The sequence below is a fragment of the Vidua macroura genome, chromosome 20 (assembly GCF_024509145.1).
Source record: "Vidua macroura isolate BioBank_ID:100142 chromosome 20, ASM2450914v1, whole genome shotgun sequence".
NCBI classification, from domain to species: Eukaryota; Metazoa; Chordata; class Aves; order Passeriformes; family Viduidae; genus Vidua; species Vidua macroura.
The window spans coordinates 8,100,293-8,121,329 of NC_071590.1; the positions used below are offsets into that span (position 1 = coordinate 8,100,293).

At 42.3% G+C, this 21,037-nt stretch overlaps 2 protein-coding genes across 5 annotated transcripts; both read left to right on the top strand.

Annotated features, from left to right (window-relative positions):
• The first annotated feature begins 30 nt into the window (after positions 1-30).
• Positions 31-8,138, top strand: SHPK (sedoheptulokinase). The gene is made up of 7 exons (XM_053995611.1): positions 31-256; positions 1,429-1,570; positions 3,925-4,108; positions 5,227-5,379; positions 6,423-6,598; positions 6,708-6,908; positions 7,738-8,138. Exons 1-7 carry the CDS (start codon positions 89-91, stop codon positions 8,130-8,132), a joined length of 1,419 nt encoding a protein of 472 aa, XP_053851586.1. The 5' UTR covers positions 31-88; the 3' UTR covers positions 8,133-8,138.
• A 1,909-nt stretch (positions 8,139-10,047) lies between these two features.
• TRPV1 (transient receptor potential cation channel subfamily V member 1) lies at positions 10,048-20,776 on the top strand. 4 transcript variants are annotated; one of them, XM_053995750.1, is made up of 17 exons: positions 10,048-10,130; positions 10,761-10,791; positions 12,280-12,595; positions 13,140-13,306; positions 13,594-13,746; positions 14,122-14,262; positions 14,713-15,011; positions 15,614-15,790; positions 15,990-16,154; positions 16,428-16,523; positions 16,835-16,905; positions 17,291-17,456; positions 18,174-18,240; positions 18,654-18,970; positions 19,545-19,672; positions 19,922-20,037; positions 20,456-20,776. In XM_053995750.1, exons 3-17 carry the CDS (start codon positions 12,294-12,296, stop codon positions 20,623-20,625), a joined length of 2,535 nt encoding a protein of 844 aa, XP_053851725.1. In that variant the 5' UTR covers positions 10,048-10,130; positions 10,761-10,791; positions 12,280-12,293; the 3' UTR covers positions 20,626-20,776. The 4 variants fall into 4 exon arrangements, with proteins under 4 accessions (XP_053851725.1, XP_053851728.1, XP_053851726.1 ...); XM_053995753.1 differs by having other exon boundaries at positions 14,713-14,878; positions 15,634-15,790; XM_053995751.1 differs by lacking the exon at positions 16,428-16,523.
• Positions 20,777-21,037: the final 261 nt, after the last annotated feature.

The following is a 21,037-nucleotide window of genomic DNA, read 5'->3' on the forward strand; positions in this document are numbered from 1 at the left end:
CTCGGGCGGCACCGGGAGCCGGCTGGGGCTCAGCTTGGTGGGTGTTGTTCCGCCTGTCTGTGCCGGGCAAGGTGACAGCCATCCCCTCATGGCCGCGGCGGGCGGGCCTGGGCCCACCTGTGTGCTGGGCATTGACCTGGGCACGACGTCGGTGAAGGCAGCGCTGGTGACAGGGACAGAGCGAGGGCTGGCGCTGGCACAGAGCTGCTCTAGGGAGACGCAGGCACACAGCGATAGCCCGGGAGCTGCACCGCAGGTAAGGGCTGCCAGGGAGCGCTGAGGGAAATTGCAGGACACCGGCCTTGCCTTGCAGTGGTCGGGTTGTTTGGTACATTGGGCAGGGTGCAGTGGCTTTCCTGGGTTGTTTTGGTGCCTAGATTGGCAGCGTGTGTCTGGATATCAAAAAACAGAATTAAAACACGCCCTGCTCACCGTTCAAGGAAGTCAAGCAGAGCTGCTCGACTTAAGAAGGACCCAGGTTTTGAAAAATTGCCTAAGACGCTCTAAAACTATTCTCCCATGAGGCACCACCTTATCTTTGACACTCCCAGTCAGGAAACAGCTACCACTTGCCAACTGGAAGGGTATTTTATTTTGCACTTCCTTGTGAGGTGGAATCATAACTGGAAAATCCCCATGGAAATAACCAGGAACAAGTGCTCCTGGTAAAGATCTTTACATCCATTGTGTTGGTCAATCTAAAAAAAAAAGATTAATCAGAATCATAAAAAATGTGCACTGTCTCTGATACCAAGGATACCAAACAGGCCAACCCTCCTCCTGCCAGTTTATGCAGCCTGAAGTGCCAATGCACAAAGTTCACATTTATTTGTAGGCTCTGTTGCAATAGTTTTGTAATCTTCATACTGGTCTGTCACAAAGTAACCTGAACCTTTGAAAGTGTGAAAGCTTCCCCTGGGGAACAGTTGGGTCAGTTTACTGGGTGGTTCTAGGAATAGAATATCCAGAAATGGAGTATCAGCATCATCAAAATCACCAGTGAGTAAACAGGGAGGAGCTTTAGGAAGAGGCAGGGGAAACTGCACACCTGTCAGAACACATGGATAATTCTCTTTGTGAGGAAAATGAAGAGCAGTAGATAAGGTGAATTAATGAAAGTGTGTAGTCAGTGGTCATGGATTTTTTTTAAATTATGGTTGAGTGTGGTTATTTAGGAAATTAAAAATTATTTGGCCTTCAGTTTAAGAAGCTCAACTTGCTAGTATTGATTTTTAGTTTTTGTGGGTTTGTGGGATTTTTTGCAATTTTTCTTTTCTTGTTAGAGTTTAGTAGTGAATATTACTCTAATAAATGCTATTAAACGAAATGAATTCTGTGCTTCACTTCTGACTAAAGCAGCCTTGTTTAATAAATACACTGAGTGAATCCTAATGGCTTCATGCTCAGGATAATGCTTTGTGATTGCAGGGAATGGAGCAGGATGTCCAGAAAATCATAAGAGCCCTGAATGAATGCCTTGCTGCTCTGCCTCAGCAGCAGCTTCAGCAAGTCACCCACATTGGTATTTCTGGACAAATGCATGGGGTTGTGTTTTGGAAAAGTGATAAAGGTAACATTCATTCTTTAGCATTCCTACTCAGAGTATTATGATGCAGAAAATTAAATTGTAACAGGGAAGTGATTCTGTGATTAAACTGCTGCATCACTTTGGTCCTCTCTAAAACAGAATTAACAGAAGATCTCTTATGGGAATTTTTTGCTTTTTTTTACTGAAATTTCAGCTACTCACTATAGTTAATGATAAAGGATTTAGCCTAATGACATCCCTGCAGATTCAGCACAATTATTACTATAAAGGAGGAATAGCATATTGGTGCCTTGTTAATTGTTTCTCCATCACATGCTATCTGCTGCCCTTTGAAAGAACTTCTGCATCACGTGAATAACTTGCAAGGGGATTTTATTCACCTCATAAAACCCTTACCTAGATGCTGTCCAGCATCTCAATAATTCTGTTTTTTTGCCCCAAAATCCCAAGACTTTTTTTTTCCCCTAGCAAATCATACACAGATGTCATGCTGCATTCATTTTGTTGCTTATGCTTCTGTTATTAGGAGCTGGATAAGGAACTGTGGTCAGGATTGTGGATGCTCAGCTGCTTGCCAAGACCTCAGAAACAAAGTCAGCTGCAGTGAGGTAGTCATGTGGGGCTTGGTTGTGCAAATACCCAGATAATCCTTGTGATAGTGAGGATATTTGAAGAATCCAGGCCTTGGATTGCCAGCCTGTGAGATAGGGATGGATTATCTTCTTGGCTAATGCCTTATAGACCTCCTGAAGTCTAAGGCTTCCAGAATGTGGGTCCATGCCTTCTTTCACTTAACCCTATAAAGTGCTCATCTGGACAATTATACGAGCCTTATTATAACAGGAGTTATGCAGATGAAGATGTATTGTAAACCACTGAGCAGATTTCCCAAAAGTGCTGGTCACTGCCTGTCAGAAGTTGTCAGGGTCTTAATTGCTTGAAGAGGTGCTGTACTATTCATTACTAGCTGTAATTTTACATTAAATACTAAAAATGATTAGAAAGAAAGAAATCCAAAGGCTGATGGACTGGAGGAGCTGTTGTTGCTTTCCAGCTGTCCCAGGAGCTGCATAACAAAGCCTTGTGTATTCATAGGCACAGATTCTTATGTCATATTGGTAAATATTTTATGTTCTAAAGCCACATGCCACTTTAGTTTCATTTCTATCAAGTGAAAGAGGGTGTTTACTCTCATTAGGTTGGAGTGGACTAAGTGAATCCAGGACCTTTAGGACACAAATAAAAATTTTAACAGTGTCCTTCGGGGTTAGATTTATGACTAATAATATTTCTTAGAATCCATTTAAAATGAGAAAAGCAAGCCAATTGGAAATTCAGTTCAAACAGATTTGATGGAACAGGGAATTGAGGAAACAAGAAAAAGTATGTGTTTTATTTTGCATGTTTCTCATGGCACCTCCCAGCCTTCAGGGCTGCTTTTTACTGTGTGAGTGTGACTTCCAAGCCCTGTATCCAACCCAAGAATTACATTTTTTTAAGCCATACTTCTGTGAGTCAGGAAGCTGAGTACCTTCTCTTGACTTTCTGCTCCCTGGCCAAAACCCAAGAGTTTGCCTCAGTTCCAGAGTGAGTGACCTGTCCTGTCCCTGCCCTGTGTCCAGGGATGGCCTGGGAGAGGTCAGAGCTGTGCCCTGGAATGTGCAGGCAAACAGTGCTTGAGCCCAGCCTCTCCTCTTCAATGAAAGAATGTGAAGGTTTCCTCAAAGGTGTGGTGTTCTCTGCTCAAAAAAGAATGTGCTGGACTGGGAAACTGAATTAAACTCTGAATTAAACCCTGTCCTACCTTTGGTGAAGCTTTGTTGTGTAGTACATGAGGATTTTACTCTTAAGCACTTTGCAGTGCACTGTTTAATACTCACAGATCCAAATTTCTTGTTGCTTGGGCTCCAAAGGTGATGTAGTCCATCCTGGGCAGTTCTTTACTGAGGCAGCATTCTCCAGGTGGTGATGTGGCACATCCCAGCTGAGGTTTTTATGTGAGAGCTGCCATGCCAGCTCCTCACCTCCCATAGCAGACTGTGGGTGGGTTTTTTTGTGGGGTTTTCTTTGGTGTTTTTTTTGGTTTGTTTTTTTTTGGCATGGTTTTTTTGAGGCTCACCTGTTATTTAAGTTGTATCTTTAATATCTCTCTTCAAGAGAAGGAAGGCTTTGGCTACCATTCTCTGTGTTACAAAGGATAATTTGCATTATGATGTTATCTAGGGCTGGAAACTAAGACTAATTTGATTACAGTCTCTACTGGCTCTGTTTCTGATGTATTTAACAAATCATCAGGTGTGTCCAGAAATGAGGAATGCCAGGCAGGCTGTGCTGCAGGTAGTCACTGGATTTCTTGGATTCTGTTTTGATTTCAGGGTGCAAGTGGTCAGAGAGTGGCAGAGGCCCTGCCTTTGAGCCAGACAAGGTCAGCCACCTGGTCACCTGGCAGGATGGCCGCTGCAGCCCCACCTTCCTCACTTCCCTTCCTCTGCCTCACTCACATGTGAGCCTGGCTACAGGGTTTGGATGTGCCACAATCTTCTGGTATTCAAAGAACAGGTACTTTGCTGCTCCAAAGGCTGTATCTCATCTTGAATTTATGTGACAATTAGTATTCTTGTAGCACGTTAATGCTGCTACAGGCTGAGGGCTGTGCTTCTCTGTAATCATAATCTTAATTAAGTAGTCAAAGAATATTTAAAATGGCAGTATTAATATAAACTATATGCAATTAAGCATGCAAGAGTCTCTGACCTCGTAAAAATACTACAGATCACTAATAAAAGGATAAACTTTTGATCATACAGGAACAGAAGCTTTAAAGTATCATAGATAAATTCTAGTCCGTACTATGGCTCAGAGGAGCTCTGCTAGTGCAGTTTGAACACTCATTTTGCCTTGTGCTGCTTTGTGGAAAGTACAGACATGCCTAAAGCAGTAACAGAGTTGCTTGGTCTGGTTGCTGCCAGATGCCAAAACAGAGTCTCTAAATTAATTTCAGTTCCTTCCTTCCTCAGACACTGAGGCAGATCCTCATGGGGTGACACAAACGCTTTGCTTTGTTGCGATGTGTTTGCAGAGGATATAATTTTTCCCTTATGATTTGGCATCAGAGAGATTTGCTCTTCAGTTTCATCTTTCCAAAAGAGCCAGGCTCTTTCTCTGCAATGAGTTCAGGTTCAATAAATGGGGAAAATTCTATTAGATCTTGCTTTTTTCTACTGTGTGTCCAGCAAATATATAGAGCATGGTGTGATCTTTAGAGCTGCATAAGTCATGAGTCCAGCTGCTTTGTTTTGCTTCACATTTGGTAAATTTCCATTCATATAATTTGTGGATCCCAGAGCAAGTGGCAATTTACCTATTTTTCAGTAATGCTCCAGGATCAACAAAGTGCTGTTTTATTTCACACAAACAATTACTACTTTCCTGGTAATTTTTTCAATGCTGTGCTTTTGAACCTAGACAACCCATTCCTTAAAGCTGGCCTCTCTCCATCTTCCATCTGCAGATAAGTATTGCTGCAGCTTGGATAGCAAATTCCATTTAAAAAAACCAAAACAATAAAATTCAGGTTGATCACTGAGGTGGCTGTTTGATATTTAAATGGAAACCCCTCTTTTTTTTTTTTTTTTTGTTTTGTTTTGTTTTTGTTTTTCAAACATCTTGTTTAAAAGTCCAGATTTTCTGAAGGCTTATGATGCAGCTGGCACCATCCAGGACTACGTGGTTGCCATGTTGTGTGACCTGAAGAAGCCACTCATGTCTGTCCAGAATGCTGCCAGCTGGGGATATTTTAACTGCAGAAACAAGAGCTGGAATACTGACATGTAAGTGCTAAGGCCATTCAGTGTGGTTTGTGCACTGCCTGTGTCAGGCAGTGTGAGCACCTCTTTGGGCCCTGACTGTTGATGTGCTACAGATAAAAAGGGATTGAAAGTTATTCCTAATCAATTGTGGCCTGTACTGAAGAGTTACTGAGAGTTTGCTCTGTTTAATCTGATAAAATCTGGCCCAGTATTTTTAAAAATACCTACAAACAGCAGAGCTGAGAGACTTACCAGGGATTCCAAGGTGTTCTCTCCCTGTCTGTGGTGGGGTGGGATGGACAAGTGCAGCCACAGCATTACCTGTGCCAGGGTAAAGTTACCACTCTCTAGTTCTCTGAGCTGAGCTTCATAGCTTCTAAGACTTACTTGTCATAATACTTAAGAGCTATTAAGCTACAGGAAATTTTAGAAGGAATCATTTTGTTTATTTACTTATTTATTTTAATGATTTGCTCTTTCAGGGCTGAGTGCTAAGGCCTTATGTATTTCAGGGCTTAGGTTAGGCCAGGACTCCAAGGTGAAAGATCTTCTCATCAAGGTATGAAAGAGTGACAGAAATTTGCATTTTGCTGACTGAACTGTTACTAATGTGGTGGTGTTGCTGTAGCACCTGCAGCTGATTGTGTAAGGAGTTTGTTGGACTTAACTCTTCATGATTTTGTTGTGAACTACTAATTGCATGACAACTGAAATTCTTTGACAGCTGCATTTTTTTGCTGGTTTTGTGATTGTCCCTTCACCCTGGATCTGCTTGTCCATATGACATCAGTAGGTTAAACTTGCTGAACATGCAATGTATAATCTCAGGTGCTCAGATTGCATAGAAAGGAAAACTCTTTATTCTTCCAGACTGGTTTACCCAGCCCACTGGACTGGAATGCTGCCCCTGTCCAAGACAAAGCTTTCTAAACTGGTGAAAGCATCCATAAATCCAGCAGCCACAAATGTGTGGCCAGGTTCATCTGTTGACTTCAAAGAGTTTTTTGTAGTAATGCCACGCATTCCCAAACTGCTTTATTCCAATAATGTTGTTCTGCTTCCAGATTGAAAAAGTCCAGCTTTCCTGTTCACTTGCTTCCAGAGGTGGGAGACCCTGGCAGTATTGCTGGCAGGACAACCTGTGCATGGCATGGAATACCCAAAGGAGCAAAAGTGGGAATTGCTCTGGGAGATTTCCAGTGCTCTGTTTTTTCCTGTCTGACTGAGAGGACTGATGCAGGTATGGTCATTTTGGTATCTAATTTGTTTTTCTCATTGTTCTTCTGGGTAACTTAGTAAAACACTGATTTTTTTTTTCTTTCTTTTTTTTTTTTTGGTGCATGTTTTAGTTCTTAATATCAGCACCTCTGCTCAGCTGACCATCTCAATGCCCCTGGGTTTCCAGCCTCCAGAGGCACCAGATCCTTCCTCAGCTGTCACTTATTTTCCCTACTTCAATGGTGACTACTTGGCAGTGGCAGCATCACTCAATGGAGGGAATGTGCTTGCAACTTTTGTGGGAATGGTGGCACAGTGGGCACAAGAGCTGGGTAAGTCATTTCAAGGAGAGTTGAAGCACAAAACTGAGGTTGATCATCAAGGTAAAAGGAAGCTGAATCAAAGGGACAAGCCTAGAGCTGTTCCATCATGCCATAAAGGGAACAAGGATGTAATTCCTCGGTCATGCTTCCCAGATCTCTGGAATTTCCTGCTGAAGCTTTTGAACATGCTGGGACATTCATACTTGGACTCCACATTCATATTCCCTCTAGGCCTTCTTTTGTTTCAAGCACAGAGTTATTTTGTGCAAGTTGATTTTTCAAAAGGCAAGGTTGGCAGATTTGAGGACAGCAGCCTGTAATTTTGAGTGACTGCAGTCCAAAGGAGTCCTTTTGGTGCATATTTTGCAGCACTAATGGAATTTAAGGCTCAAACTCATGGAATATCTTTTAAGTGCTTTAAGCGTGGCATTGACAGGGCTTTTAATAATCTCTTGGGTTTGCACTACAGAAATCAGCTCTGAAATTGTTCTTTCAGTAAGTGAATGTTGCATTCACATGGAATCAGCCACTGAAGCTGAACCCTGCTGTTAGTCCCTTTAAAGACATTGTTTTGTGGAGCAGTACAGGCAATGAGGAGTAGCTGTTACTGTCAGGAAAGGCAGTTGCTGTAATCAGAAAAGGTTTCTGCTATTGCACATTCTGGATAGTCAGATGGGACAATTATGGTTCATAATCTTGGACTCACAATTACCTTTGGGGCACAGAAAAAGATAATCAATATTTTGCTGGACAGGTGTATCAGTGTCTATTGTAAGTGTCTACATGTGAGATACACCAGACCCTTTCACATTGGTAACAAGATATTTCCCATCTGCAGGATTTCAGGTTCATGAATCTGCCATCTACCCAAGGATAATCCAAGCAGCCTTGGCCCAAAAGCACAGCAAGCTCTCAGTCCACCCAACCATATTTGGAGAGAGACACCTTCCTGAGCTGCTGGCATCAGTGAGCAGCATTGGTGCCTCTGAGCTGTCCCTGGGCCATGTCACCAGAGCCCTGTGCCGTGGCCTCGTGGAGAACCTGTGCTCCATGTTACCTGTGCAGCACCTGGAGGAGGTGGGGGTCAGGAGGGTCCTGGGCAGTGGCAGTGCCCTTGCCAGGAACGAGGTGCTGAGGCAGGAAGTGGAGAGGATTTTTCCATTCCCTGTGGTTTACGGGAAGGATGTGGATGCTGCTGTGGGGGCAGCTATGGTGATGTTCCATAGTAAATAAAGTCATTATTTGGAATGGTCTGAGATGCAGCTTCTGGTTTTTTCCTGACTCTACAGTGGGTTTTTTTCACTTTATTCCACATGCACTCTCGCTCATTACAGTGGGACAAAACCCCTGCATTTAATGTCTGCTTCTCCTGGGTCTGCACATTTTGTTGCTCTGTCATTCCCATTTGTGAAATGAGAAGTAATTATCACATTACATTTATCTGAGTGACTGGGAAAGATCCATTAACTTTCTGCATAAAAAGACACTTCTTGCAAGGCTCATTTTCCTGGTAGGAAATATGTTGGAAAGGGCTGGGAGAGATGAGCTGCAGTCTATAACTTGGTCTGATGCTTTTGTGCACTCCCTTAAAATTTCTAAGTTTTATCCCTTGTCTTATGCTCTTAGAAAGTCTTTCTTCTCCTAGTCTTTATTTTAATGTTAAAACATTTATACTTTTCTGTCTATATGTATGTTTATTTTGCTCAAATGACTTTGGGAAGCAAGTAAGATGTTTCATGTTATCTGCATACAGTTTCATTCCTAGGAAGCACAAGTTTCCACTGGAATATGGACATGGAATCCTCTCTTGCTCATTAGCAGCATCAGGACTGACATTTTTATGGTGAGAAAGCTGTGCTGAGTTCTGAGATCTTAATTACAGAGATGGCTTCATTTCTATTCCATGTCATGTTTAGGGAACTGTTGGCATGTTACAGAGAAAATGTAGACTAAAGGTGCTGGAGAAAAGTCTGAATTTGTTTTATGTTTCTCTTTTGCATTATTATGCATATATTTTTTATCAGCAGGTCTGCTTTCATTTTTATTGAATAACAGGCAAGAGCTGATGATGCTGTTGCATCAAAAGCCTTTGCAGCATTTTGGATGCTGCTGAGGACCTGCCTATTGGTAATCTATATTTATGCATTAATAAAGAGACTTGTTACTCTGAGTACCACAGATCTAAGGAGTAGAATTAGTTTGCTATTAAATAGGTAAATACATAATTCTTTTAGATATTCATGGATAGATGGCAAGACTTGAGAGACAGCCACCTTTTACAAAACAAAAGACAGATAATTTCACTGAATAATTTCATATTCTGCTCAAAATCTCAGCAAGTTGGGAGTTGCTCTCAGCCTAACAACCTCTGAAAAAGCTGTTTCTGTAGACTAGTTTCTGTCAAAAAGATCTTATGTAAGTTATATATTTAGCAATATATGACACAGCTCTGAATTTTTGAGGGTGTTTGATCCAGCCAGGATTAGATAAGTTGGGTTTTTTTTTTTCCTCATAACATTAATATTTAGAGGCTGACTGTTACATGTATATATATATGTGTATATATATATATAAAAAATTTAAGTAAAACACAGGAGAAACACGAAACAATAAAAAGGCTTTAGGACTTACTGGTTCTTCCTCAACTCTGTTCTGAATCAGCTTATTGTTGAAATATTTATGTTTAAATCAACCACCCAAGAAAGTATGTCCAGAAAAGTGCTTGTGGCATATTTTACAAAGTTTAGTAAATTGAATTGAAATTCAAGAATTGAAACAGTGACCCCGAGAAACAATTGCTATCTGGTGGTTTCGGTACTGTTGTGTTTTTGTTTTTTTTTTTTGCAAACTTGAGTGTTTTTATGAAGAGGAAATCTGGAGAAGAATATCCATTACTAAATGCAATTAAAGGGGAGGGAAAAACAACAGCAACTTACTGCAATTCTTGTAAAGAGCTTTGCTAAACCTCTGGGAATAGAAGCCACTGATGCTTCTGGTTCCAGAATTGTTCTTAATTATCTTATTGCTCTATACTCTGTTTTTTCCAGTGAACTTCCCTTGGTTCTAAAAATCATCACATTTTGCAGACAAATGAAGTGGAGAAGCAAACTCTGAGGGCTTTGCAGTCCAGGCACCTTGGAGGAGGAATATCTGGCACCAAATTCCCGAAGATCAGTGGGTGTTTACTGAGACTGGACTATTTTTCAGAAGACAGGACTTCTGTCAATATTTGTAAGTTCTGCATGTACATTTGAATAGCATGGCTGGTTATTTTAAAGCTGTTATTTGTGATGTGGCAAGGCATTCTATCCAAAATATTTCCTTGTTCATTGTATCAAACTTCTGTGTACGTGGGTTTCAAAGAGGTCAAGTATGTTGTGCATTTTTTAAACTAGATAATGCTTATTGGGTTTTTTGGCTAATCCTTCCACAGATTTGTGAAGGTTATTTCCCTTGCAAATTCATACTCAGGAAATGCAGCTTTGTCTTCATTATCAAATATATTACCAGGGTTTAAAAAGGAAAGCATGTATAAAGTAGGTTTGAGCAATTGCCAGGGAGACAGGATTGAGCCTATTCTGCACATTTATATTTATTTTGTGGAAGATAATTGATGGTGTGCTCTGTAGCCACTCACTGATGTTTTTGGCTCAGTCCGCATGAGTTTAAATAGACAAAAAATTAAAATTATACATGATTATATTCCCACTGTATTGTTTCTATATTTTACAGAACTGTTTTTATTCCTTTTTCAGTGTCGTAATAGTTCTTCTGTAATTTTAGTATCTTGCTCCAAATAGAAATATTTTTATTTCTTATATATAGGACAATTAAGTTAATAAGATATTGTTATTCTTTCAGGGTGATTCTAAGGAGACAAAGAACTTGAAAGGTGAGCAAGTTAAATTGCAGTCATTAGTATTTTATCTGTGCTATTCTGGTTTGCTTCCAGTAACCCTAAAGATGCAAGTTTGCAAATTGATATTTTCTTTACGTGTATATTTTACAAAATTATAGAAAATGCAAATGATAATTTTTTTTTCCCTATCCAGCTTTTCACAGAAAAATGTAAGTGACCCTTGATGTAAATATTAATTATTCCCACAGAACTGAAAATCCAGCTTCAATGCAGGTTTGCACACAACCCTCAGAATGTTTCTCTCATGAAGAGAAACAACCTTGAAGTGGGTTCATGTTGTTTTCACACTGACTGTATGGAGAAAATTACTGACCACTCTAATGTGGTTTATAATTTGAGGCTTTTTAAAGATTTAGTGACATTCCTGTGCTCAAAGCTGTAGGATTTCCAAGCAATGCAGGGTTTCAGAGCATGTCTCTAAGCCAGCTGTGCAGCAGTTCAGATGTGATGTGTTTCTGTCTCCACTGCTGGAATTCCAGGATATTTTGCATTCAGTGGCATGAAGATAATATTTGACAATTAAAACAGGTTGATAAGAAACCAAACAAAAAAAGGCAACCTGTTCTACCTTCAGCAGAGTGTGTTATCTGTGAGGGTGAGGAGGCCTTGGCACAGGGTGCCCAGAGAAGCTGTGGCCCTGGAAGTGTCCAAGGCCAGGTTGGACAGGTCCTGGAGCAACCTGGGATAGTGGAAGGTGTCCCTGGCCATGCAGACGGGTGGAATGAGACAAGTTTTAAGGTTTCTTCCCACCCAAAGCATTCTCTGATTGTGTGTTTGTTGCTTGTGTCAGGTTCTGAGTGGTTGTGAATCAGACAAGATCAGCCCTGTGGTTGTTCTTATCTGTGGGAACCTCTCCTCTCTGTTTCCGTGCCTCATGGCTGAGGTGATGTTCACCTCTCAAGGATCACCCACTCCACTTTCCATCAGGCACTGCCATAACTCTGGCAAAGCCCTTAAGGATCATTTTCCTGGGTGCAGGAAGCCCTCTGTGCTCAGCATCCCAGAGAGCAGGTTATGGCACAAGCAGGGCTTTTTTCACATCCCTGATAGAATCATGAGAATGGTTTGTGGCACAAACCAGTTGAAAATAGAGAAGAAAAGTAGAGATTTTTGGGGTTTGAGGTTGTTCAGGCTTTAGCAATGACTGGAGGATGAGGCAGTGGTTTTAAGCAGAGGTAGCTGAGGCTCAGCTCTGCAGTGAAATGAACAGGAAGCTCGGGGATGCTCTGGTTTGCATTCCCCATTCTGGAATGGGTAAGGGCAGTGGGAACAGGAACAAATGGAATAAAGACCCTACTAAACTTTTCTGGCTGTGGGCACAGTGAGAATGTGTCCATCTGCCTCATTTCTGGGATGACAGCAACCAATCCACTCGCTGCTCTTTCTGGAAAACATTCTTAGGCAAAAGGGACTCGTGGCCCTGCAAGTGCTGACTTGAGGTGTTTGTGTCCTTCCTCACAGGCTGCTGGCCCATCATGTCCTCCATTCTTGGGAAGATGAAGAAGTTTGGCAGTTTTGACATGGAGGAATCTGAAGCGACAGATGAACACACGGATGGGGAGGACTCTGTCCAGGAGACCCCTGACAACCCCCAGGGCCCCCTCAGCTCCAGGGTGCAGCCACCCAAAAGCAACATTTTTGCAAGACGGGGTCGCTTTGTGATGGGGGATAGTGACAAGGACATGGCTCCCATGGACTCCTTCTGCCAGATGGATCACCTGGTGGCACCTTCTGTCATCAAATTCCATGTGAATTTGGAGAGGGGCAAACTTCACAAGTAAGTTTGCCTGGTGAGATTTGGTTGTAATGAGTAGTTTGCCAACTGCAGGCCATGGTTCTTAGAGCAGCATTTGTTCTCTCCACTTGAGCATGACCATTTTTTCAGTTTCAGTATTTTCTATGCCAAGTTAAGGAGTGCTGCAACTGAAAGTGACAAGAACTGTTGTCTCTTGGCATCTCTAAAAATCTCTGTCTCCATGGATATTATGCCCAAAATTGGCCTCAGTTCACTTGCTTGAGGCTGCTCAGTGAATGGACATGGTTCAGAGTGAGAACAAGGGATTGCCTGGCTCCAGGCTTGCAGTTACACTGCCAAGCTTCAATGCCTCTTTGATCACTTGTTCTCAGCTTTTCAGCAACAGAATTGTAATTTTATCAGGAGAGTTGCTTGCAGACTTTGTTCTTTTAGTCTTTGCAGATGTACCTATTCTAATCTGCAGTGTTTACTATTTCACCTGAGTGAATGAAGAACAGTGTTCTGGTAGTTGATAAAAAGCCTGCTAAATATCTGACTTTAGGTAACTGACATTTCCCCTTGTTAGGCTCCTCTCTACAGATTCCATCACAGGCTGCTCAGAAAAAGCTTTCAGATTTTATGACCGCAGAAGGATCTTTGATGCTGTAGCCCAAGGCAACACAAAGGACCTCAGTGACCTACTACTCTACCTTAATAGAACCTTCAAGCATCTCACAGATGAGGAGTTCAAAGGTACCCTTTAGTGTCACATAGCTTGAGTTGCCTTCTTCTTCCTCCAGTAGTGCTCCTCAGATGAAAATAAAAAAAGATAATTATGTTACATGTCTGCAGGAGGTCCTTTAATAGCCCTATTGATTGGGCAACCCATTGATTGGAAGGTTACAGGAGCTGAAATTTTCTGTGAAACACTAAATGAGGTTTCTTGTCTTTTGAAAAGAACATCATTAATTCCTGCTTGTCTGGGTATAGATGGTGGGTTTGTAATCACTCCTATATACCTGCAATTTTTTGTTTTACAGAGCCTGAAACTGGCAAAACGTGTTTACTGAAAGCCATGCTGAATCTACATGATGGGAAAAATGATACCATTCCCTTGCTGCTGGATATTGCAAGGAAAACTGGAACTCTGAAAGAGTTTGTTAATGCAGAATATACTGACAACTACTACAAGGGTAAGAGGAAACAGCTGCTGCAGTGAATGCTTAGGGTGCTCAGACTGAAATGGGGTCAGGCAGGGTTCTCAAAGTCCTGTGCATGAGGCCTTATGCACCCCAAAGTTCTGGTATGTGATTGACAGTCTGTGGATTTGTGCTGGGGCTGTGCCCTGTTAGGTGCAATATTCTGCCATTTTTGATTGTATTACAGTGATTTAATGACTTGCATTTGCTGTTCGTGTGGTATTTTTTTTTCCTGTTCAGTTGTTGAGCTTTTTAGCTTTCAGAGCTCTCAGTTCCAGCATCTTACATGGAGCTGAGGGAATTGCAGTGCTGAAAGCTCTCAGTCTGTACTAAATGCTGAGGATTTCTCTCTGATGAGTGTCTCTGTAGGCCAGACTGCTCTTCACATTGCCATCGAGAGGAGGAACATGTACCTGGTGAAACTCCTGGTCCAGAATGGAGCAGATGTTCATGCCAGAGCCTGTGGGGAGTTCTTCAGGAAAATCAAAGGGAAATCTGGCTTTTATTTTGGTAGGAGTGAGCACAGTATTGTCTTTATTGATTGAGTTGTCCTAGCAGCATCCCAAGTGCAAGTTGTTAAATAATCCTGTTTATGTGGGACTGGAGGCTTAGAAGTACCAGATGGGCTGTTCCACCTTTAGGCCAAATATTTCCTCCCAAAGACTGAACTTATAAAGAAACACAGTTGGTAGCTGATGGTGTTCAGTGTGAGCCTGGTGTCAGCTTTCCTTTGTTCTCTGAGCACTGTATCCTTTGTAACCTGCTCCTGTCCTGGCAGGGTTTTTTTAAGCAGCTGTGTTTCTGTGAACTAAAGAAAACCTATTTTAACAGCTATCACAAGAATTGGTGCTGTTCCAGATAGAGAAATTAATCTTTTCTCATGGTGAAAGATGTGATGTTTCTGTTTATGCACCTCTAGTACTGGGATTTCTGACCACTCCTTCCCATTGCTTGCCATAGGAGAGCTGCCTTTGTCCCTGGCTGCCTGCACCAACCAGCTCTGCATTGTGAAATTCCTCCTGGAGAATCCCTACCAGGCAGCCAACATCACTGCTGAGGACTCCATGGGCAACATGGTCCTGCACACACTGGTGGAGATTGCAGATAACACCAAGGATAACACCAAGTTTGTAACCAAGATGTATAATAACATATTGATCCTTGGTGCCAAAATTAATCCCATCCTCAAGCTGGAAGAACTCACCAACAAGAAAGGGCTGACTCCTTTAACTCTGGCAGCCAAAACAGGGAAGATAGGGGTAGGTGAACAAAGGTGTTTGACTGCCCCATTGCTGTATCACATTATAGAGAGAAGATGTAAAACATTGATGCAGAATGGATTTTAGGACTTCATTACTGAAGCCTTTTAGTTAAGAGGAACTGATGCTGCAGTTGAACTGCACAGTCCTTAAAGGCTACAAAGTGTGAGTGTGTCTGTGCCCAGCTGGTTTATTCACACACCACTGGTATGCAAGGCAGCCCCAGAGGAAACAGAAAGTGGGTCTCTGATATCATCTGAACCACTGCAGCTCTTTTATTTCAGACTGGCTGATGTAACTCATCTTCTGGCAATTCCCATTCAAAGTGACTGCTCAGAGATGTGTAACATCTCTGCTTTTCTCTTGCAGTTTTGAAACAGATAATTCCAAGTTGTAAGAGGTGTTTGCATTTCCCATCTCCCATCACACAGTGAGAAAATTAACTGTGTTTATTTCAGACTGTGATCTCTGCAGTGCTCCAGTGGTTTGGCTTCAGCTCAGTTGAACTAGGGAGAAATTACCCTTCCTGTGTTGTGGAGAGGCTGAGGAATGAGGAGTCCATTAGCACTGAAATGTTGGTTGTATTGTTCTTTTGCAATTAGATTTTCGCTTACATCCTCAGACGGGAGATCAAAGACCCTGAGTGCAGACACTTGTCCAGGAAGTTCACTGAATGGGCCTATGGACCTGTCCACTCCTCTCTTTATGACCTGTCCTGTATAGACACCTGTGAGAAAAATTCAGTGCTTGAGATCCTTGCCTACAGCAGTGAGACACCAGTGAGTACTGCACCTCCTTGGCTGGGGAGAGCTTCATGTTCCACACACAACTTTTCCCTCATTTCTGTGAAACAGCAACCTCCCACCCTGAGCTTAAGGGAGCTAGAGGGATCATTTGCTGAAGATTTATAGAATATGGCTTTTTCCAAAGTCCAGTATATTCTGGTCCTAGCAAAATTCTCCTTTTGCTCCTGCACAGAACCGTCACGAGATGCTGCTGGTGGAACCCCTTAACAGGCTGCTGCAAGACAAGTGGGACCGCTTTGTCAAGCACTTGTTTTACTTCAACTTCTTTGTCTACACCATGCACATCACCATCCTTACTGCAGCTGCTTACTACAGACCTGTACACAAGAATGAAAAGGTACATTACTCCTGTCTTGTGTCAGGGGAATCACCCACTGCATGATATCCCAATTTAAATGTGTGCCCTTAGCATCCAAATTTTCCCTTTTCCTAAAGACAGGGGAGAGATTTGACCCTGCTTGCTTCCCAGTCTTGCCCCCTTGCTGCAGCACATGGAGAAACTTAACTACTCCCTGCTCCCCCAGAAATGGAGTTGCTTCCAGCTACTGGCAAGGCCAGGTATTTCTGTCTCCAGTTCTGCTGAACATATTTGTTTTCCTGTCTTCTACAGCCTCCCTTCACCTTTGGTTACAGCACTGGGGAATATTTTCGAGTAACTGGAGAGATCCTGAGTGTACTGGGAGGCCTCTATTTTTTTTTCAGAGGGGTAAGATACTTGAAAATTTTCATTTTGCTGTTTGGGTAGGTGTAGAAGAGAATCAAACAAGCTTTTCCTTTTCATGAGCATTGGCTGCTTAGATAATCCATGTTTAGTCAAGAGGTGCAAATCATTTTCCTTGACCTGATGTTACTGGAAGGGTCCTCCCTAGCTCTTGCACCAGTGTTGGTTTTGAGCTGTTCTTGTGAGGTGTTTTATGAGTACCAGCTCCCTGATACAGGACTCAGTGCTGAGTTAATTAATTCACAGGAGATATTAATATTTCCTTGATGCAAACCTGGTCTTTGTTCCCTTTTCAGATCCAGTATTTCGTGCAGAGGCGCCCATCACTCAGGACACTGATAGTTGATGGCTACAGTGAGGTTCTTTTGTAAGCTCCAATATCTTTGATTGCATCTCAGTGTGTGGGATCTGTAGTTGAGGCTGAAGCCACCTGGGATAGGAGCTTTGCTATAATTCCCTGGGCAACAGCAGAGTTGCCAGTGGATATTGTTGAACAAATGGGTCTGGATCAGTGACCTCCTGTGGAGGTAAAGCAAATTAAGTGTCTGAATGTTCAGGGTGTCATGCAGGAGTTAGAATAGATCTCCAAGTGGGATTTACACATTGTTTATGCAGAAATCCTCCCATTGCTGAGGGAGCTTTGCCTCTCCAAGGCCCTTTCTCTTCCCAATGGGACAATCCCTTGTTCTGCTCTGTTCCCAGCACCTGTGGCCAGCTCAGCCCTCTGCATTCACACCACTCTTGTCTTCCAGCTTTGTCCACTCCCTGCTCCTGCTGAGCTCTGTGGTGCTGTACTTCTGTGGCCAGGAGCTCTACGTGGCTTCCATGGTGTTCTCCTTGGCCCTGGGCTGGGCCAACATGCTCTACTACACCCGGGGCTTCCAGCAGATGGGAATTTACTCCGTCATGATCGCCAAGGTCAGTGCAGGGAGTGCCTGAGGGGGCAGCAGAGCCTCAGAGCAGGAGCTTCTGCCAACAGCCCCATTTCCAGGCCATGTCTGCCTCTCAGATGACTCTGCTAGCCTTTGTTATTATTTTCTGAGTGAAGTGATAAAATGTAAGTGATGTTAAACCCCCCGCCCTGCTCTTCACCCATATGCTTTATAGCAGTCTTGATAGGATGATGATTATTATTATTATTTTTATTACCTGCCATGCTTCAAAATAACTATAATTGGCTAAGCATGGATGCAAGGAGACTGAGAACAGTGCAGGCTGTTCTGGTGTGAGGTGGCTCAGCTTTCTACCAGCTGGAAATTTCTCCAGTATAGATAAAATGTTGCCAAACAGAGCAATTAGCTAAGAGGCAGTAGCTGGCTAATAAACCTCTCTGTGATGTAGCCAGCCAGCCCAGGAGGGGAAGAAAGATGCAACTGCCTTTATGTGGTTTGTACTCACAAAGAGGAGACTGTTCCTATGTGTATGTGTTGCATTTGTGTGTAAATTGTTGCATGGATAAGAGAAAAATGTTTTCTGTATTAGAGTTTATTATCTCAGCTGGATAAACAACAGTTTAATGCATGAACAGCCAGTTCAGAGCAAATGCATTCTTGAGCCAAAGCAGTATTTTCTACCAGTTTTTGTTGCAGTTTACATTCAAGTTTTAAAATCTTTTCCTCTGTTTCCATGTTTCAGATGATCCTTAGAGATTTGTGTCGCTTCATGTTTGTCTATCTCGTATTCCTCTTGGGATTTTCTACAGGTAATAGTCTACTTGGAGTTACTTTTTTTACCTTAAAGAATCTCAGAAAATTTTATTTTTTAAGTTGCTTAGATTTTTTTGTTCCCAACTAAAACCAAACAAATTTACCCTAATTAAAAAAACCAAATCTCTTCAGAATAACCATTATTTGTAGTAATTTCATATAGATTTTCACCCCTGGGTTGTAAAGCTGAATAGAAAACCAGTCATCCTTTTCTATGTGGAGAAAACTGAGCCAGCACCTGCTAAGAGGGTGTCAGTTCTGGGGAATGTTTTATAGGACAATTTCCCTGGGGTCAGTGTGCCGTGGAGGGAACGTGTGTTACCTCTCTGCTCGTTTTCATTGCTTGCAATGAAGTTATGATCTCAAACTCTGTTCCCATTGTGTGAATGTAATTCTCTTCTTGCCACAGCTGTGGTGACTTTGATTGAAGATGACAACGAGGGGCAGGAAACAAATATCTCTGACTATGCCAGGTGCTGCCACGTGAAACGAGGCCGCACCTCCTACAACAGCCTCTACTACACCTGCCTGGAGCTCTTCAAGTTCACCATTGGCATGGGGGACCTGGAGTTCACAGAGAATTACAGGTTCAAGTCTGTGTTTGTCATCCTGCTGGTGCTCTATGTCATCCTCACCTACATCCTCCTGCTCAACATGCTCATTGCACTCATGGGGGAGACTGTCAACAAAATTGCACAGGAGAGCAAGAGCATCTGGAAACTCCAGGTGTGTTGGTTTTGTGAGGCTGCTGTCCAAAAAAAAAAAATGTGGGGAATCATAAGAGATACCAGAAAGAATCCTTAGGAGCTGGCATATATCTAAATAACAGGTCACTGCTTCTTTCTGATTCACCTGAACAGCTCCTAAAAAAAAGAGTGTGTTAGCTCCTTTTCCATGTATATTTGATGTTTTGCCCTAGCAGACATTCCCAGTGTTCCACAGATGTTCAGAATGTAAGAAAATAAGTATTTTTGTAATTGGACAAAATTGTTTGGGCTTTGTATGATGGAAAATCCTGATTAGACTATGAAGAGAGAGATTATACAAGGGCAAAACCAATCTTTATCAGAATCAGTTTCTGTCTGAGGTAAGAAAGGGAACTTCATAGTTTTATTCACAGGGCAATAATTCAGCATTTTCAGTGACATATTAACAAAGGGTGATGCTGCAGAGTTACAGTGTCTGCTCTAAGATGTTGACAATGATAAAAACTCAGGGTTTTTAAAACAAAGACACAATTCAGAGTTTGTTTGACTTTGACCAGCAGCCCTTCAGTGCTCTGCTTTCTTTTACCTGGCAGAGAGCCATCACAATCCTGGACATTGAGAACAGCTACTTGAACTGTCTGAGGCACTCGTTCCGCTCTGGGAAGCAAGTCCTGGTGGGGATCACACCTGATGGCCAAGATGATTACAGGTGGTGCTTCAGGTAAAAGCTTGTTTGTGTATCAAGCCAACAGGCTTTTGTAGACAGCTTCAAGTATCTGGTGGTGGGAAGCAGAACTTTCCCCCTGGAGCACTCTGAAGAACAGAGCACTAATAGTGTCTGCAATGGTCAGTTAAATCTGGGTTTTGGGTCAGATCTGAGGCTTGAGAGGTGACATTTTGTGGTAAAACTGATCCTGGAGTTGTCTGCTGATCCTTAGAATAGATCTTGTGTTTGTTGTTGTCTCCCCAGGGTTGATGAAGTGAACTGGTCCACGTGGAACACTAATCTGGGCATCATCAACGAAGACCCTGGGTACTCTGGGGACCTCAGACGAAATCTCAGTTTCTCCATTAAGCCTGGCAGAGGTGAGGCTTTCAGGGACCCAAATCCTGCACTCTGGAGATAGCAGCAGCATGGATTGACTGATGGAGGGCAGTCAGTGCTATGCACTTACTGATAATGCAGTGACTGAGTTGATGGCATTTTCAGCCAGCACAAAATGCAAAGGATGAAATGGGCTCATTGCTCACAGTTTGACTCTCTGGAGTAAAAACCAAGGAGCTGCCAGAGTTTGGGAGCTCAGCATCCAGCACCAAAGCATTTAACTGTGCAGTCAGTACTTGCCACTGAAATATGGAAAACTTGTGGAACAGGATGAGGAAGAAAACCACAAAGTCCTTCTTCCTGATTCTTTCTTCTTCTTTCAGTAGCTTCTTGTTAAAACCACTTGTATATTTTCTCCTGTTTTTTGTGGAGGGGAAAAAAATAACCTTTCCTTTTTAGTTTCAGGGAAGCACTGGAAAACATTGGTTCCACTTCTAAAAGATGGAGAGAAGAGGAGAGAAGAACCTCACAAGCCACCAGAAGAAGTCAAATTAAAACCTGTTTTGGAACCTTATTTTGAGCCAGAAGATTCTGAGGAATTGAAGGAGTCAATTCCAAAGTCAGCCTAATTTTGATTGTCTGTGCTGGTCCTCACAAGCAGGACAATAGAGCACTTCATTTACAGGAACAGGGACTTCTGGAAAAAGGACTTAGGGAATTACCATGTGCAAGGATTTATTTATTACACTAAGTGTGCTAAATAAACTATTTGTTGTTTAAGCTCATGTCTTTATGTTTATTTTTTATACAACCTTCTGTCTGTTTTTAGAGTCTCTTGTATTAAAAAATTATTTTTGTGAGCATGCACAGGCCCTGATTTTGTGGCTTTGCTGCCTCAAAACCCAACCAAGCAAATTATTATGACACTGGAAAAGCACTCATAAAAGAGCAGTAAAAGTCACCAAGGGCCCAGATAGATGTTCCTGTGGGGAAAGTTTCTTGGAAAGCAGATAAATAAATGGGGACATGGATAGAATAAAA